Source organism: Haliotis cracherodii, unplaced genomic scaffold, assembly GCF_022045235.1.
Source record: "Haliotis cracherodii isolate W230 unplaced genomic scaffold, xgHalCrac1.p SCAF_14, whole genome shotgun sequence".
NCBI lineage: Eukaryota > Metazoa > Mollusca > Gastropoda > Lepetellida > Haliotidae > Haliotis > Haliotis cracherodii.
Window position 1 is genome coordinate 24741785 of NW_027266269.1, and position 15500 is coordinate 24757284.

Genomic DNA, 15500 nt, shown 5'->3' on the forward strand with positions numbered 1-15500 from the left:
GTGGTTAAAGTGTTCGGTCGTCACGCCGAAGACCTGGGTTTGAATCCCAACAAGGGTACAATGTGTGAAGCCCATTTCTGGTGTCCCCCGCCATGATATTGCTGGAATATTGCTAAAAGCGGCGTAAAACCCCACTCACTCACTCACTCACTCACTCTTGTCACGATATGGTTGAAATATTTCCGATGTTACGTTAAATATTAACTCACTCACTCACTTGGAATATTTTATATCTTGACCTTGAACTGATCATCTGTTATCTTCATCAAGAGGGACCACCTCTGTGGTCTAGTGGTAGAGCGTCCGACAGGAGATAGTGCTTGATGTTACCCTGTCTGGTGCTCGGCTTTAAGTGGCTAAAACAAGGACTGGTCTGCTCGGAGTAAGTATACTGTGTCTGAGCGGGATATTCATGTTAAACTGCGGCATGGTGTCTCAGTGGACTAGCACTGTAAATTGGCATAGTACAAGCAGACACACACACACACACTTGCATGCACGTCGCTGTATAAATGCAATAATCTTGGACGCAACGTTAAACCCCATTTCACCTCACCTCTCCATTTTTAGTGTTAGAGTTTGGGCCACAGTATTAATGTTGATAACGTATTGATGTTGTTATCAGTTTATCAGTGTCTGTCTTTCTTGAACATTTTACAGTTGACTACCTAATCCAGGTGAGCTACAGTGCCTAGGCGTTATTTTTTAATCTGTGACATTTCTGGAGATATTGATGGGAAAATCACACCATGAATATATACACTATTTATAGATATAATGTAATATAACGTGTCAGCTATGATCATGGTAATAACGTGACACTATGTAATACAGGTGGCCTGGAGCCTTAGGAGCAAGCTGTGTCTGTTTGTCACTCCATGAACCGTTCACTGTGGGTTTGAATTTCGGTTTATTGGTTTGTCTCTTCCCTTGCTCCTGGGTTGAAGATGGCCTTCATAAGGCCTTAAGTTGGGAAGTTTAGCCTTCAAAAGGCCTTAAGTTGGGCAGTTTAGCCTTCACAAGGCCTTAAGTTGGGCAGTTTAGTCTTGAGGCTTCATTTATTTGTCTAGTTTTGTCAGCAAAAATACACATGTTTGAAGGTTTCACCAAAGTGGTAAATGTCTGTTGGGGCTGGTTCTGTGAGGGAGTGGTTGTGTGAGCGTTGGGGCTGGATGCGTGAGGGTGGGATCGGGTAACGTCTGTTGGGGCTGGTTCTGTGAGGGAGTGGTTGTGTGATGGTTGGAGTGGTTGTGTGAGGGATGGAGTGGTGAACGTCTGTTGGGGCTGGTTCTGTTAGGGTTGGAGTGGTTTGCGAGGGTTAAAGTGGTTGTATGAGGGTTGAAGTGGTTGTGTGAGGGTTGGAGTGGTTGTGTGAGGGTTGGAGTGGTAAATGTCTGTTGGGGCTGGTTCTGTGAGGGAGTGGTTGTGTGAGGGTTGGTGTGGTTGTGGTTGTGTGAGGATTGGAGTGGTTGTGAGGGTTGGAGTGGTTGTGGTTGTGCTGGTTGTGTGAGGGTTTGGACTGGTTGTGTGAGGGTTAAGTGGTTGTTGGAGTGGTAAAATGCCTGTTGAGGCTGGTTCTGTGAGGGAGTGGTTGTGCGAGGGTTGGAGTGGTTGTGTGAGGGTTGGAGTGGTTGTGTGAGGGTTGGAGTGGTTGTGCGAGGGTTGGAGTGGTTGTGTGAGGGTTGGGGCTGGTTGTGTGAGGGTTGGTGTGGTTGTGGTTGTGTGAGGTTTGGAGTGGTTGTGTGAGGATTTGAGTGGTTGTGTGAGGGTTGGAGTGGTTGTGGTTGTGTGAGGGTTGTGCTGGTTGTGTGAGGGTTAGGGCTGGTTGTGTGAGGGTTAGGGCTGGTTGTGTGAGGGTTGGAGTGGTTGTGTGAGGGTTGGAGTGGTTGTGTGAGGTTTGGGATGGTTGTGGCTGTGTGAGGATTGGAGTGGTTGTGTGAGGGTTGTGGTGGTTGTGGTTTGTGAGGGTTGGAGTGGTTGTGTGAGGGTTGGAGTGGTTGTGTGAGGGATGGAGTGGTAAATATCTGTTGGGGCTGGTTCTGTGAGGGAGTGGTTGTGTGAGGGTTGGAGTGGCTGTGTGAGGGTGGGGGCTGGTTCTGTGAGGGTTGGTGTGGTTGTGGTTGTGTGAGGGTTGGGGTGGTTGTGTGAGAGTTGGAGTGGTTGTGTGAGGTTTGGAGTGGTTGTGGTTGTGTGAGGATTGGAGTGGTTGTGTGAGGGTTGGGGTGGTTGTGGTTGTGTGAGGGTTGTGTGAGGGTTTTGGTGCTGGTTGTGGTGGTTGTGTGAGGGTTGTGGTGGTTGTGTGAGTGTTGGAGTGGTTCTGTGAGGGAGTGGTTGTGCGAGGGTTGGAGTGGTTGTGTGAGGGTTGGAGTGGTTATGTGAGGGTTGTGGTGGTTGTGGTTGTGTGTGGTTTGTGGTGGTTGTGTGAGGATTGGAGTGGTTGTGTGAGGGTTGTGGTAGTTGTGTGAGGGTTAAAGTGGTTGTGTGAGGTTGGAGGGGTTGTTGTTGTGTGAGGGTTGTGGTGGTTGTGTGAGGGGTTGGGCTGGTTGTGTGAGAGTTAAAGTGGTTGTGTGAGGTTGGAGGGGTTGTTGTTGTGTGAGGGTTGTGGTAGTTGTGTGAGGGTTAAAGTGGTTGTGTGAGGTTGGAGGGGTTGTTGTTGTGTGAGGGTTGTGGTAGTTGTGTGAGGGTTAAAGTGGTTGTGTGAGGTTGGAGGGGTTGTTGTTGTGTGAGGGTTGTGGTGGTTGTGTGAGGGTTGGGGCTGGTTGTGTGAGGGGTGGAGTGGTTGTGTGAGGGAGTGGTTGTGTGAGGGTTGGGGCTGGTTGTGTGAGGGAGTGGTTGTGTGAGGGGTGGAGTGGTTGTGTGAGGGAGTGGTTGTGTGAGGGTTGGGGCTGGTTGTGTGAGGGGTGGAGTGGTTGTGTGAGGGTTGGGGCTGGTTGTGTGAGGAGTGGGGTGGTTGTGTGAGGATTGGAGTGGTTGTGTGATGGAGTGGTTGTGTGAGGGTTGGGGCTGATTGTGTGAGGGTTGGAGTGGTTGTCTGAGGGACTGGTTGTGTGAGGGGAAAAGTAATTTTATGCAGAGTTTCATTGCTTGTAAACATAGGAAAAGGGATAATGATAAACTGAAATAATATATCTTTAGTTGGAATAAATCAAATTTGAAACAAGGCTCTGGGTGTTTTTGTACAATGGATAATGTCCTGAAACATCTGTACTGCAGTATCTATTCTTCCTCATCAAAGTTTTACCATTAATTTGAATTTTGATTAAATAAATGACATTTTAAATTGTCTTGTAATATATTTCGCATCAATTACCTTTGAAATAGTACATTTTTGAAATATTATATTTAGTATTTCATCACAAATGTACATAATAAATTTCTTAACATGATAAGACTACTACAACCTTACTAAATGTGCAGTGATTATTGAGTGTGACATTGGCCTATTCTATAGATTTTGGTCAACATGCCATCATCTATTTAGATGATTAATCAACTATGTACTGGAATGTCACATTTTATCAAATACATGTAAAATGATTGAAAAAATAAAAACATTATAAAAAAAATAAAAATTTATAAGACTACCGTACATACCGTAATAAATTATTTCAACTGTTTGGTGATCGAAAACCGAACTCGGCAGTGTAGCTCCGTTCATCGATCAGTAGGAACATTAGCTAGACCGCATGACATGCACACGCAATGCTGAAAGTTTCCGAAAGCCTCGTTATGAATTTCATGTTCACTGCTTTTTGTGCTGACCGCAATCACAAAATTGACTTGTAAATTCGAGGTTGAAATTAATTTCCCAACCTCATCCATCCCCACACTTAACAAATACGACTGCGACAATGACAAATGAAGCAATGTTCATTCAAAAATACTAATGTAAGTAATTGTTTGGCTTTTCATTTGCTTGCTGCTGTTTGCGACTCGTGGGTTGAACATCGCAGAATCTACATGGTAATGAAACATATCTTGTCATGTTTTGCATTTTCCCTTGTCCCCGCGTTTTGCTAGAAATATGAATATGGTGTTTAAAAAATATAAACAGTGAGGATGCAGTGTCACGACATATTCCACGGACGTAAAATAGGCAGGATCCATTGATAGGAGTGTGGTTCTCGAACTTCCAAAACACACAGGCCTAGATTTATCTACTCACGTTGACACTTTTGAATGAACACTGTTTCTCGATTCAATTGTAAGGTTTGAAAATAAAAAGAACACCTCGTAAATACAGTAATGAAGTAAACATTTACCGCAAAATAGGTCTTCCCTCAGCCCTCCACGCATCATCCTTTCGTCGTCTGCTTGAAAAGACGCGCGTGAGTAACAGCGCCCTCTATAAGAGTAGCTTCCCTTGAAGCATGTTGGGAGCAAGCTCCTTCCCAGCGCGTGACACCTTCGTTACACTCTCGGTAACATCGCTGCCACCAGTGTGGGCGCGGCCATTTCAAGAATCTTGAAATTTGCCCTCCAACCCCATATGTAGTAACGTTTATACTTTTGTTTATGTCTTTGGGAATGCCATCATATTTCAATTTGAAAAGGTTTACGACTGACCATGTTTTCCAGATGAATTTACTTTGTTGTTTTGATAATCAGATTGGTTCGAGATTGCAGACTAACGGAAAATCAACCAACTTCTCCCTTACATTCTTACTATATCAATAATATGATAGTTTTAATGAAATAGAAATTCAAATTGACAAATGAAGAAAGTAATTAAGCAGCGATAAGTGTATTCGGCGTCACGACAGTCGTCACTTGTTTGTAAACATAACGGTCATTCGGTTGCGAGTTCAACTCCAAGCATGGTTGTGGCCACCTTTTCACAGTGGGGAGTTTTGACTGGTGGCAGCGATAGTATAGAGAGCTCCGAGAACGTACTATCGCTGTGAGGAGCTTGATGTTGGGAGCACCTTTAGAATACAGTACCACAACTTCTCGTGATGACGATCTCTGCCGTAGGTCACATGTCACAAGCCAAGCAACCAGTTTTAGTGAGAATCCGTCGGACGCGAACTCGCGACCTTCGGATTGTTAGCCTGACAGCTAACCGACTGAGCTACGTCCACTCTGTTAAACTTAGTGCAAGTTTACCTAGTCATGCCTATGACGTTACGGAACTGTACGAAAAGGGTCGAATAGGTGACGGACACTTACGAAGGTTACGGGTAGGCATGGTGTCTCGTGACTTTAGTCTACGGACACTTACGAATGATCCCGATGGCATTTGGCACACTCGTCCCATTCCGTAATCTACAAGATACCGGGTGGTGAGGAATGAGCCGATATGCCGCGAACTGAAAACGGCTCCAGGCGTCAGACGTCAGACGTCAGACGTCGAACTCGCGAGTGCGCATGAATGATATGGTATTTAATAATTCGTCGGGTGATTTTTGTGACAGAAAAGTGTGGTAGGGAACACTGTATGGATGATGTGGATAATAGTAAGGAACGATGGAGGAATAAGCATGACTAGTGACGACACAACGGTGAGTTCGCTTTTGAATCAGTAATGAAAAATGTAGCCGGTGAAAGTGGCTTGTGTCGCAGGAACGAACGGGAACCAGTCTAGTGTGACTGGCAACAAAATACTACAAATTACGTCATAGGGTATGATCACGTGTTTGAAAAGTTTGTGGTACTGTATTCTAAAGGTAGGCCCATAACAAAATCAAATCATATATTAGGTTCAATGTCAGTGCCAATCACCAGCATTGGCCCGACGGCGGACAGCTGCAGTTTGCCGTTGCCGATATTGCCGGCGGTTGCCGATGCAAAGCCAACGTCGGCCCGATGTAGGTGTGCTAGCTGGGGAGCTACAGTGCCTTGGCGTTATTTTTTAATCTGTGACATTTCTGGAGATATTGATGGAAAAATCCCGCCATGAATATATATACTATTTATAGATATAAGGTAACAAGTACCATATTTTAACTTCTTTTGGCGTAAAAGCTAGGCGACTAACGGGATCGGGTGGTCAGGCTCGCTGACTTGGTTGATGCATGTCATCGACGCTCATGATGTCAAGCACTGAATTGTCTGGTCCAGAATCGATTATTTTACAGTCCGCCGTCATATAGCTGGAATATTGCTGAGTGCGGCGTTAAACAACAAACAAACAAACAAAACAAACAAACATTCTTCACAGACATCAGAGTCATTATATTTATCTACTAGTATGTAGGTGTTTCTTACAGGGAATAATATAATGATATATTTTCTACACAAGCTGTTTGTATTTATTATCAACAGGCAACTGATTGATAACCGTAGACATATTACCGTGGCAACTATCTTGAGAATAATAATAATAAAAAACAATTTAAAAAACAATAAAAAAACAATACAAACAGATCATAACATGATAGCCTCTAACTGTTCTTCGTTTTCTTTCTTTGAGTGAGTGAGTATGGTTTTACGCCGCTTTTAGCAATATTCCAGCAATATCACGGCGGGGGACACCGGAAAATGGGCTTCACACATTGTACCCATGTCGGGAATCGAACCCGGGTCTTCGGCGTGACGAGCGAACGCTTTAACCGCTAGGCTACCCGACCGCCCCTCTTTCTTTGAATGAGTATTGTTCCTGAATAACCTTCTAAAAGTTTTGAATCATCGATTATCTGTTCCTTGGGAAGGAAAGCTCAAAATCTTCCAAATATATAATCCGTAATTTGCCGCAGCTTGTCAGATTCTATCCATGCCAGATGTCCAGTCAGATGTATGACTGAGGTAGGCGAGGGTTGCGGGAAACTGTCATCAACACGATAAGACAACAGCAATGTGGTACTAGTTATCACGACGGTGTGCCAGCTGCCTAACTACATGTATTTCCATATATCGCCTGTCTACAGCAGACAATATGACATGCAGCAATACATGTACTAGACCCGTGAAGATTCCGGGGTAGAATAGGTCTTCAGCAACCCATGCTTGCCGTAAAAGGTGACTATGCTTGTCGTAAAAGGCGACTTACGGGATCGGGTGGTCAGGCTCGCTGACTTTGTTGATGCATGTCATCGATCCCAAATGCGTGGATCGATGCTCAAGATATTAATCACTGGATTGTCTGGTCCAGACTCGATTATTTACAGACCGCCGTCATATAGCTGGAATATTGCTGAGTGCGGCGTTAAACAACGCTTGTCTTTCACATCATGACAACGACGACGACGATGCATCATAATACAATATACTGTAATACAAGCGACCTTTGGGATTCTGGGTAATAATTATGAGGAGACCTATTTGGTCGGGTGGACAAACTATGTTTTTTGGTTGAAAGTGTGTCATCGTCCCCCGACGGCGTGGATCGATGCTCACAATATCAGGCACACACTTATCTTTCTTGGTTTGTCACCTAACGCCGCACTCAGCAATATTCCAGCTTCCCATTTACGGCAAGCATGGGTTGCTAAAGACCTCCCTCTCTTTCCCCCTCTCCCCCTTCTCTATCTCCCCTCTCCCCTCTCTCTCCTCCCTCTCTCTTCCTCTCTCTCTCCTCTCCTCTCCCCTCTCTCTCTCTCTCTCTCTCTCTCTCTCTCTCTCTCTCTCTCTCTCTCTCTCTCTCCCCTCTCTATCTCTCTCCCCTCTCCCTCTATCTCTCTCCTCTCTCTCCCTCCCCCTCTCTCTCCCTCTCCCCCTCCTCTCCCTCTCTATCTCTCTCCCCACTCCCTCTCCTCTCTCTCCCTCCCTCTCTCCCCCTCCCCTCTCCCTCTATCTCTCTCCCCTCTCCCTCTCTCTCCCTCCCCTCTCCCTCCTCTCTCTCCCTCCCCCCTCTCTCTCCCCTCATCTCTCTCCTATCTCTCTCCCCCCTCCCTCTCCCCTCTCCCTCTCCTCCCTCTCCCCTCTCCCTCTCCTCTCCCCTCCCTCTCTCTTCCTCTCTCCCTCCCCTCTCTCTCCCCTCTCCCTCTCTCTCCTCTCCCTTCCCTCTCTCTCTCTCTTCCTTTCTCTCTCCCCTCCCTCTCTCTTCCTCTCTCTCTCCCCTCCTCTCTCTCCCCTCTCCCTCTATCTCTCTCTCCTCCCTCCCCCCTCTCTCCCTCCCCCTCTCTCTCCCCCTCTCTCTCTCCTCTCCCTCTCTCTCTCCTCTCCCTCTCTCCTCTCTCTCCCCTCTCCCTCTCTCTCCTCTCCCCTCCCTTTCTCTTCCTCTCTCTCTCCCCTCTCCCTCTATCTCTCTCCCCTCTTATCCCTCCCCCTCTCTCTCACACACACACGCACGAACACGCACACACACATTCACTGAAATTCAAACCTTTCTTTTACTTTGTCAACTCAAAGTTAATAAGAAATTGCAGAAAAAGCATATTTATATTGTTCTCAATGCCTTATAATCCTCACGTCGCTATATAATCTTGGACGCGACGTCAAACCCCATTTCACCTCACCTCGTTTTTTTTGGCGCAGTTCTTTACCTGAGCTCCAAGCCAGATTAATACTACAAATATCACCATTTGCTACAAAGCTATTGAAACCATGCACACATGCAGCATTTGAGGGCTATGCGAAGCCACAACTTCTCCAACAATCAACGACACTAAAGAAGTTCCAGCCAAGTCGGAGAAAACCACGACTGCGTAGATATTGTCATTGCCTGGTAAGTGTTCAACTCCCCAAGCAACTACAGATGGGAATACAGGCGCGTAGAACAGCCCTAAAACATGAGACCCGCTCCACAGAAATACTGTACTCATTTCTGCAGTAAATAACAAAAGAAGGGACAAAGCTAGGACTCCAATCAAACATGTTATTACCAGACTTATCTGAGACATTATCAAACACAGGGAGATCCCGCACACACGCCCTAACGCTCTCACAATATAAAACGATGACGTCATCAGTGCCATGGTTATCCCAGGAATGCTCAGGCTGCAGTGGGTTCCATAGAGTGAGAGTAAGGCACCATATACAAAATTGGTCGCTCCTCCTATTACCAAAAAACAGGATGAGGCCTGATACTAAAGCAACTTTATACATCCCCAGATTATATTTCGTTTCGGTCATCTTAAATTTGACGTTTTCATCGTGTTTATCTTGCCTACAATTTATGATAATCAACCCGCAAGTCAGAAGTATACCAAAGGCAGCAATTATCAGAAAGGCATAATAGATCTCCGACTGTGATTGAGAACACTGGGCTCTCTGGTCAGCATCGAGAGAGGCGTTGGAAGAGTTGCTATGCCTGTTGGTGCTCGTTAAGAAAGGGGAGACAATCAGTGGTCCCAAGATGTTTCCGGTGCACAGCGCCATCCCAAGTATGTGTAACGGAACTGCACTCTCTTGAGCGAAGGAGCCAATCTTGACCACTCTGCCTGAAATAAACAAATTTGAATTGTCAATGCATGGGAATAACCAATGTAGATTTTCTGCCTAAACAGATTCCTCTTGGCGTAAAGGGAAAACAACTATGGAAATTATATGATTTGTTTTGTTTGTTTGTTGTTTAGCCTAACGCCGCACTCAGCAATATGACGTCGGTCTGTAAATAATTGAGTCTGGACCACACAATTCAGTGATTGACATCATGAGCATCGATCCACGCTTCCCGATCCCGTTAGTCGCCTCTTACGACAAGCATTGTCGCCGTTTACGGCAAGCATGGTGAGGTGTGGTGAGGTGAGGAGCGGGGCGGTGAGGTGTGGCGAGGTTAGGAGCGGGGCGGTGAGGTGAGGAGCGGGGCGGTGAGTTGCAGTGAGGTGAGGTGCAGTGAGGTGAGGTGAGGAGCGGGGCGGTGAGGTGTGGTGAAGAGCGGGGCGGTGAGGTGTGGTGAGGAGCGGGGCGGTGAGGTGAGGAGCGGGGCGGTGAGGTGTGGTGAGGAGCGGGGCGGTGAGGTGTGGTGAGGAGCGGGGCGGTGAGGTGAGGTGAGGAGCGGGGCGGTGAGGTGAGGTGAGGAGCGGGGCGGTGAGGTGAGGTGTGGTGAGGAGCGGGGCGGTGAGGTGAGGTGTGGTGAGGAGCGGGGCGGTGAGGTGTGGTGAGGAGCGGGGCGGTGAGGTGAGGTGTGGTGAGGAGCGGGGCGGTGAGGTGTGGTGAGGAGCGGGGCGGTGAGGTGTGGTGAGGAGCGGGGCGGTGAGGTGAGGTGAGGAGCGGGGCGGTGAGGTGAGGTGTGGTGAGGAGCGGGGCGGTGAGGTGAGGTGCAGTGAGGTGAGGTGAGGAGCGGGGCGGTGAGGTGAGGTGCAGTGAGGTGTGGTGAGGAGCGGGGCGGTGAGGTGTGGTGAGGAGCGGGGCGGTGAGGTGAGGAGCGGGGCGGTGAGGTGAGGTGTGGTGAGGAGCGGGGCGGTGAGGTGAGGAGCGGGGCGGTGAGGTGAGGAGCGGGGCGGTGAGGTGAGGTGCAGTGAGGTGTGGTGAGGAGCGGGGCGGTGAGGTGAGGTGTGGTGAGGAGCGGGGCGGTGAGGTGAGGTGTGGTGAGGAGCGGGGCGGTGAGGTGTGGTGAGGAGCGGGGCGGTGAGGAGCGGGGCGGTGAGGTGAGGTGAGGAGCGGGGCGGTGAGGTGTGGTGAGGAGCGGGGCGGTGAGGTGTGGTGAGGAGCGGGGCGATGAGGTGAGGTGCAGTGAGGTGAGGTGAGGAGCGGGGCGGTGAGGTGTGGTGAGGAGCGGGGCGGTGAGGTGTGGTGAGGTTAGGAGCGGGGCGGTGAGGTGAGGTGCAGTGAGGTGAGGAGCGGGGCGGTGAGGTGAGGTGAGGAGCGGGGCGGTGAGGTGTGGTGAGGAGCGGGGCGGTGAGGTGAGGTGAGGAGCGGGGCGGTGAGGTGTGGTGAGGAGCGGGGCGGTGAGGTGTGGTGAGGAGCGGGGCGGTGAGGTGAGGTGCAGTGAGGTGAGGTGAGGAGCGGGGCGGTGAGGTGTGGTGAGGAGCGGGGCGGTGAGGTGTGGTGAGGTTAGGAGCGGGGCGGTGAGGTGAGGTGCAGTGACGTGAGGAGCGGGGCGGTGAGTTGCAGTGAGGTGAGGTGCAGTGAGGTGAGGTGAGGTGAGGTGAGGAGCGGGGCGGTGAGGTGTGGTGAGGAGCGGGGCGGTGAGGTGTGGTGAGGAGCGGGGCGGTGAGGTGTGGTGAGGAGCGGGGCGGTGAGGTGAGGTGCAGTGAGGTGTGGTGAGGAGAGGGGCGGTGAGGTGAGGTGTGGTGAGGAGCGGGGCGGTGAGGTGAGGTGTGGTGAGGAGCGGGGCGGTGAGGTGCAGTGAGGTGAGGTGCGGTGAGGTGCAGTGAGGTGAGGAGCGGGGCGATGAGGTGAGGTAATGAGTGGGACGGTGAGGTTAGGTACGGGGAGGTTAGGTGAGGTGAGGAGCTGGGCGGTGAGGTAAGGTGTGGTGAGGAGCGGGTCGGTGAGGTGAGGTGCAGTGTGGTGAGGTGAGGTGAGGTGAGGAGCGGGGCGGTGAGGTTAGGTACGGGGAGGTTAGGTGAGGTGAGGAGCTGGGCGGTGAGGTAAGGTGTGGTGAGGAGCGGGTCGGTGAGGTGAGGTGCAGTGTGGTGAGGTGAGGTGAGGTGAGGAGCGGGGCGGTGAGGTTAGTTACGGGGAGGTTAGGTGAGGTGAGGAGCTGGGCGGTGAGGTGCAGTGAGGTCAGGTGTGGTGAGGAGCGGGTCGGTGAGGTCAGGAGCGGGTCGGTGAGGTGTTGTGTGTTGAAGTGAGGAGCGGGGCGTTGAGGTGAGATGGGGAGCGGGTAGGTGAGGTGAGGAGCGGGGCGGTGAGGTGAGGTAAGGATCGGGGCGGTGAGGTGCAGTGAGGTGTGGTTAGGTGAGGTGAGGAGCGGTGCGTTGAGGTGAGGTGAGGAGCGGGGCGGTGAGGTGTGGTGCGGAGCAGGGCGGTGAGGTGAGGTGAGGTATGATGAGGTGAGGAGCAGGGCGGTGAGGTGAGGAGCGGGGCGGTGTGGTTAGGTTTGGAGCGGGCGGTGAGGTGTGGTTAGGTGAGGTGAGGAGCGGGGCGTTGAGGTGAGGTTAGGAGCGGGCGGTGAGGTGTGGTGAGGAGCGGGGCGTTGAGGTGAGGTGTGGTGAGGTTAGGAGGGGGAGGAGCGGGGCGTTGAGGTGAGGTAAGGAGAGGGGAGTTGAGGTGAGGTTAGGAGCGGGTGGTGAGGTGCGGGGCGTTGAGTCGAGGTGTGGTGAGGTTAGGAGCGGGCGGTGAGGTGAGGAGCGGGGCGTTGAGGTTAGGTAAAGAGCGGGCGGTGAGGTGAGGTATGGTGAGGTGAGGAGCGGGGCGTTGAGGTGAGGTTAGGAGCGGGCGGTGAGGTGTGGTGAGGAGCGGGGCGTTGAGGTGAGGTGTGGTGAGGTTAGGAGGGGGAGGAGCGGGGCGTTGAGGTGAGGTAAGGAGAGGGGAGTTGAGGTGAGGTTAGGAGCGGGTGGTGAGGTGCGGGGCGTTGAGTCGAGGTGTGGTGAGGTTAGGAGCGGGCGGTGAGGTGAGGAGCGGGGCGTTGAGGTTAGGTAAAGAGCGGGCGGTGAGGTGAGGTATGGTGAGGTGAGGAGCGGGGCGTTGAGGTGAGGTAAGGAGCGGGCGGTGAGGTGTGGTGAGGTGAGGAGCGGGGCGTTGACGTGAGGTAAGGAGCGGGAGGTGAGGTGCAGTGACGTGAGGAGCGGGGCGTTGAGGTGAGGTAAGGAGCGGGCGGTGAGGTGAGGTGAGGTGGTCCACTCACATCAAGCACTGTCAGCGCTAGCATCAGTGCAAGGACAACGAACGGATGTGAAGCTGTCTTCCCGCAAACACCAATTCCCGAGTGACCCATAGTCTGGACCTGGAGGTCGCCCACAGGGCTTTGGTAGATGGAGAAACCTGCATTAGATTTAATCAATGTTACTTCGTTACTTCTCGTGCTGCATTTATTAAGAATTGACCTTCACTTGGTTCATTGGAGTATGAACCCTCATAGAGTGAGGGCCAAACTGGATGAACTTCGGAGCTTGCTTGCGATTGTTATCACCTCAAAGGATGTAGGCCAAGATCTAAACACAATTTTATTTAGTACGTGTGATTTCATGTTTACACTGACAGCCATACAACAACCAGCTATATCGCGGAGTAAAATAGTTCGTGAAAAAGAGAGGTGACAGCGTATAGATGCCCAACTTGCTCTTCAGAAACATCTTGCGCAACACATAAATAATATGTGTCCATTATAATATCACAATTAGATGAGAAAGGTCTGTAAAGAACTACCTCAGTAAGTCAGTCACAATGACAGCGCCTCGTAATACATTTATAACAAGTACAAGACGTCAAAATGGCCGATCATTGAAAGGTGATTAAAGATGCTAAGGTAAATTCATAGATTGCTGGACGGCCAGTGTCAGCCTAGACACGGATCGATTCGATACTACGATAGTTAGGAGGCTCCTGGCTTGGGTTAAACAGTAAAGAACAGGACCAGTCACCACACCAGCTCATAAGCCGACGCCGTGCCTTCCCACGCCAGATTCAAACATTACTTCCCTGATTACGGTAAAACACAGTTGGAAAAATGCTATTTAGAAATGAAACCCGAAGACATGAAAGTTGAACCGAGGCGAGCGGGAAAAAAACAGGCGAGCGAGCCTCCTCTTTTGCTGTTTCATTCCTTCTCGGCCTTCGGTTTCAAAGGGTAGTTTGGACAATGAATATGCATGAAAGTCGTTAAATGTCCTGTGAATGACTATACACGTGAGCAGAAAGGGAATTCCCTCGACTATAGTATGGGATTCCCCGACATTCCGCAGTAATATAGGTAGTGCGCCTCGGTGGGCATGGCTAATTTTTTTTACATTCATGGGGAAATGAATGCAATAACACGTGACCAATTCAGCAAATCAGAATGCAGGAATTTCAATGAACACAACGAAAATGTAGTTATTCATCGATGAGCAAACAGTTCACAAGTTCCTGTCATTTGTTTACATTATCATGCTCTCAGGATCTGTCTCAGGACCTTCGCGAATTTCACCTCAACAATGTAACTTTCTCCATGGTACCAAAATAATCTCTCCTCCATGAATTCTGCACCACGACCTTGTGTCTTCGACTACGGATGACTTAATACTTCTGGCGGGTCAGGCTTCGGTTCAACAAGGCTCAGGTGAACACTTGACTTGCCTTTCCATGTATTTGTGACGGGTGTCGGAATCGTACAATGCATTCTGAGTTTAGTAGTGACTTCTAAGCATTATGGAAATGGTTTTGTAACCTTTATTTACACTCTTTTATTGATTATGTCATGTTTTTCACGCTGGGAGCGGTGGGGTAGCCTTGTCGTTAAAGCGTTGGCTCGTCACGCCAAAGGCCCGGGTTCGATTCCCCAAGTGGGTACAATGTGTGAAGCCCATTTCTGGTGTCCCCTGCCGTGATATTGCTGGAATATTGCTAAAAGCGGCGTAAAAACCATACTCACTCACTCTTCACGTTGAGTTTATTATTAACAGTCATGAAGTAATCACTAAAGCGGTTTTTGAGAAATTGTTCATGTAACACGTATTAAACTGTCCTGGGTGTATCTGATTCCATCCAATATATCGAATTATGAAATGCAGTGGAAAGTTTATTTGACTTCAGAGTCAATATCGAATTCATAATAGTAAGTGAGTGACACTAGAGATTAATTTTACACATGGTACACATGTGGGGAATCGACTGACTCCGAGCTGACTAGTCCTTGTTTTAGCCCCTTAATGCCGAGCGCCAGGCAGGGTAATAATAAGTATCTTCTTTAAACGTCTTTTGGTATGACGCGGCCGGGGATCGAACCCCGTACCTTCCTTTTTAAAATGATAAAATATGTCATCGTACCTACCTCAAGTGTGAAGCCCATTTCTGGTGTCCCCCGCCGTGATATTGCTGGAATATTGCTGAAAGCGGCGTAAAGCCATACTCACTCACTCACTCACTCACTACCTCAAAAGTCGATCTGGACTCCGTTCCACACGGTGGTCTTAGCGCTACGACTATCTCCAGTGGAAGTAGTCAAGTTCTCAATAAATTTGAAACTACGCACAAGCAGCTGCTACCTGATGCATCCAATTAACCAAAGTCTAATGCCAAATTTCAATCATAATGTTATGACCATTCTATATATAAGGGGGTATTTGCGTCATTTTGTGTTCAGTAAATGGGCACAAAATATGTAAATAACTTACAAGTAACGAGGAATGACGGATTATTTGTCAGAGCGAAATTAGAGTTGTTCAACATTAATTTCACACTGACAGATAATATGTCATTCCTCGTCACGAATAGTTTATTAGTTTCATTACCCATCGCCCAGCTTTAATTAAGAAGAGAAGATAAAATGATAAGAAACAGTTTGGTGTTCTGTTAGGCGAAGTCGCATTTTTTGAATATTCATACGCTGTGAAACCGCATTGAATTCGGTAGTTTTTCCTGATAACATACAGTCTACCCAAAACACTAAGATTCCGCGAATGCGAAATAGTTCGTTTGAGCGGCATTAGTAATTATTCTTCCACAATAAATGCATTTTGGCGATAAATATACATTTTGATTCATGTATAACAGTACCACAATGAAATCAAAATGACATGGAATTATTGTTAATA

General features: G+C 49.1%; 1 protein-coding gene across 1 annotated transcript; it reads right to left on the bottom strand.

Annotated features, from left to right (window-relative positions):
* Positions 1-1103: 1103 nt before the first annotated feature.
* Positions 1104-3326, bottom strand: LOC139460322 (uncharacterized). The gene is made up of 2 exons (XM_071241814.1): positions 3311-3326; positions 1104-2317 (listed from the first exon to the last, which is right to left on the bottom strand). The coding sequence occupies exons 1-2, from the start codon at positions 3324-3326 to the stop codon at positions 1104-1106; spliced, it is 1230 nt and encodes a 409-aa protein (XP_071097915.1).
* Between the last annotated feature and the right edge of the window lie 12174 nt (positions 3327-15500).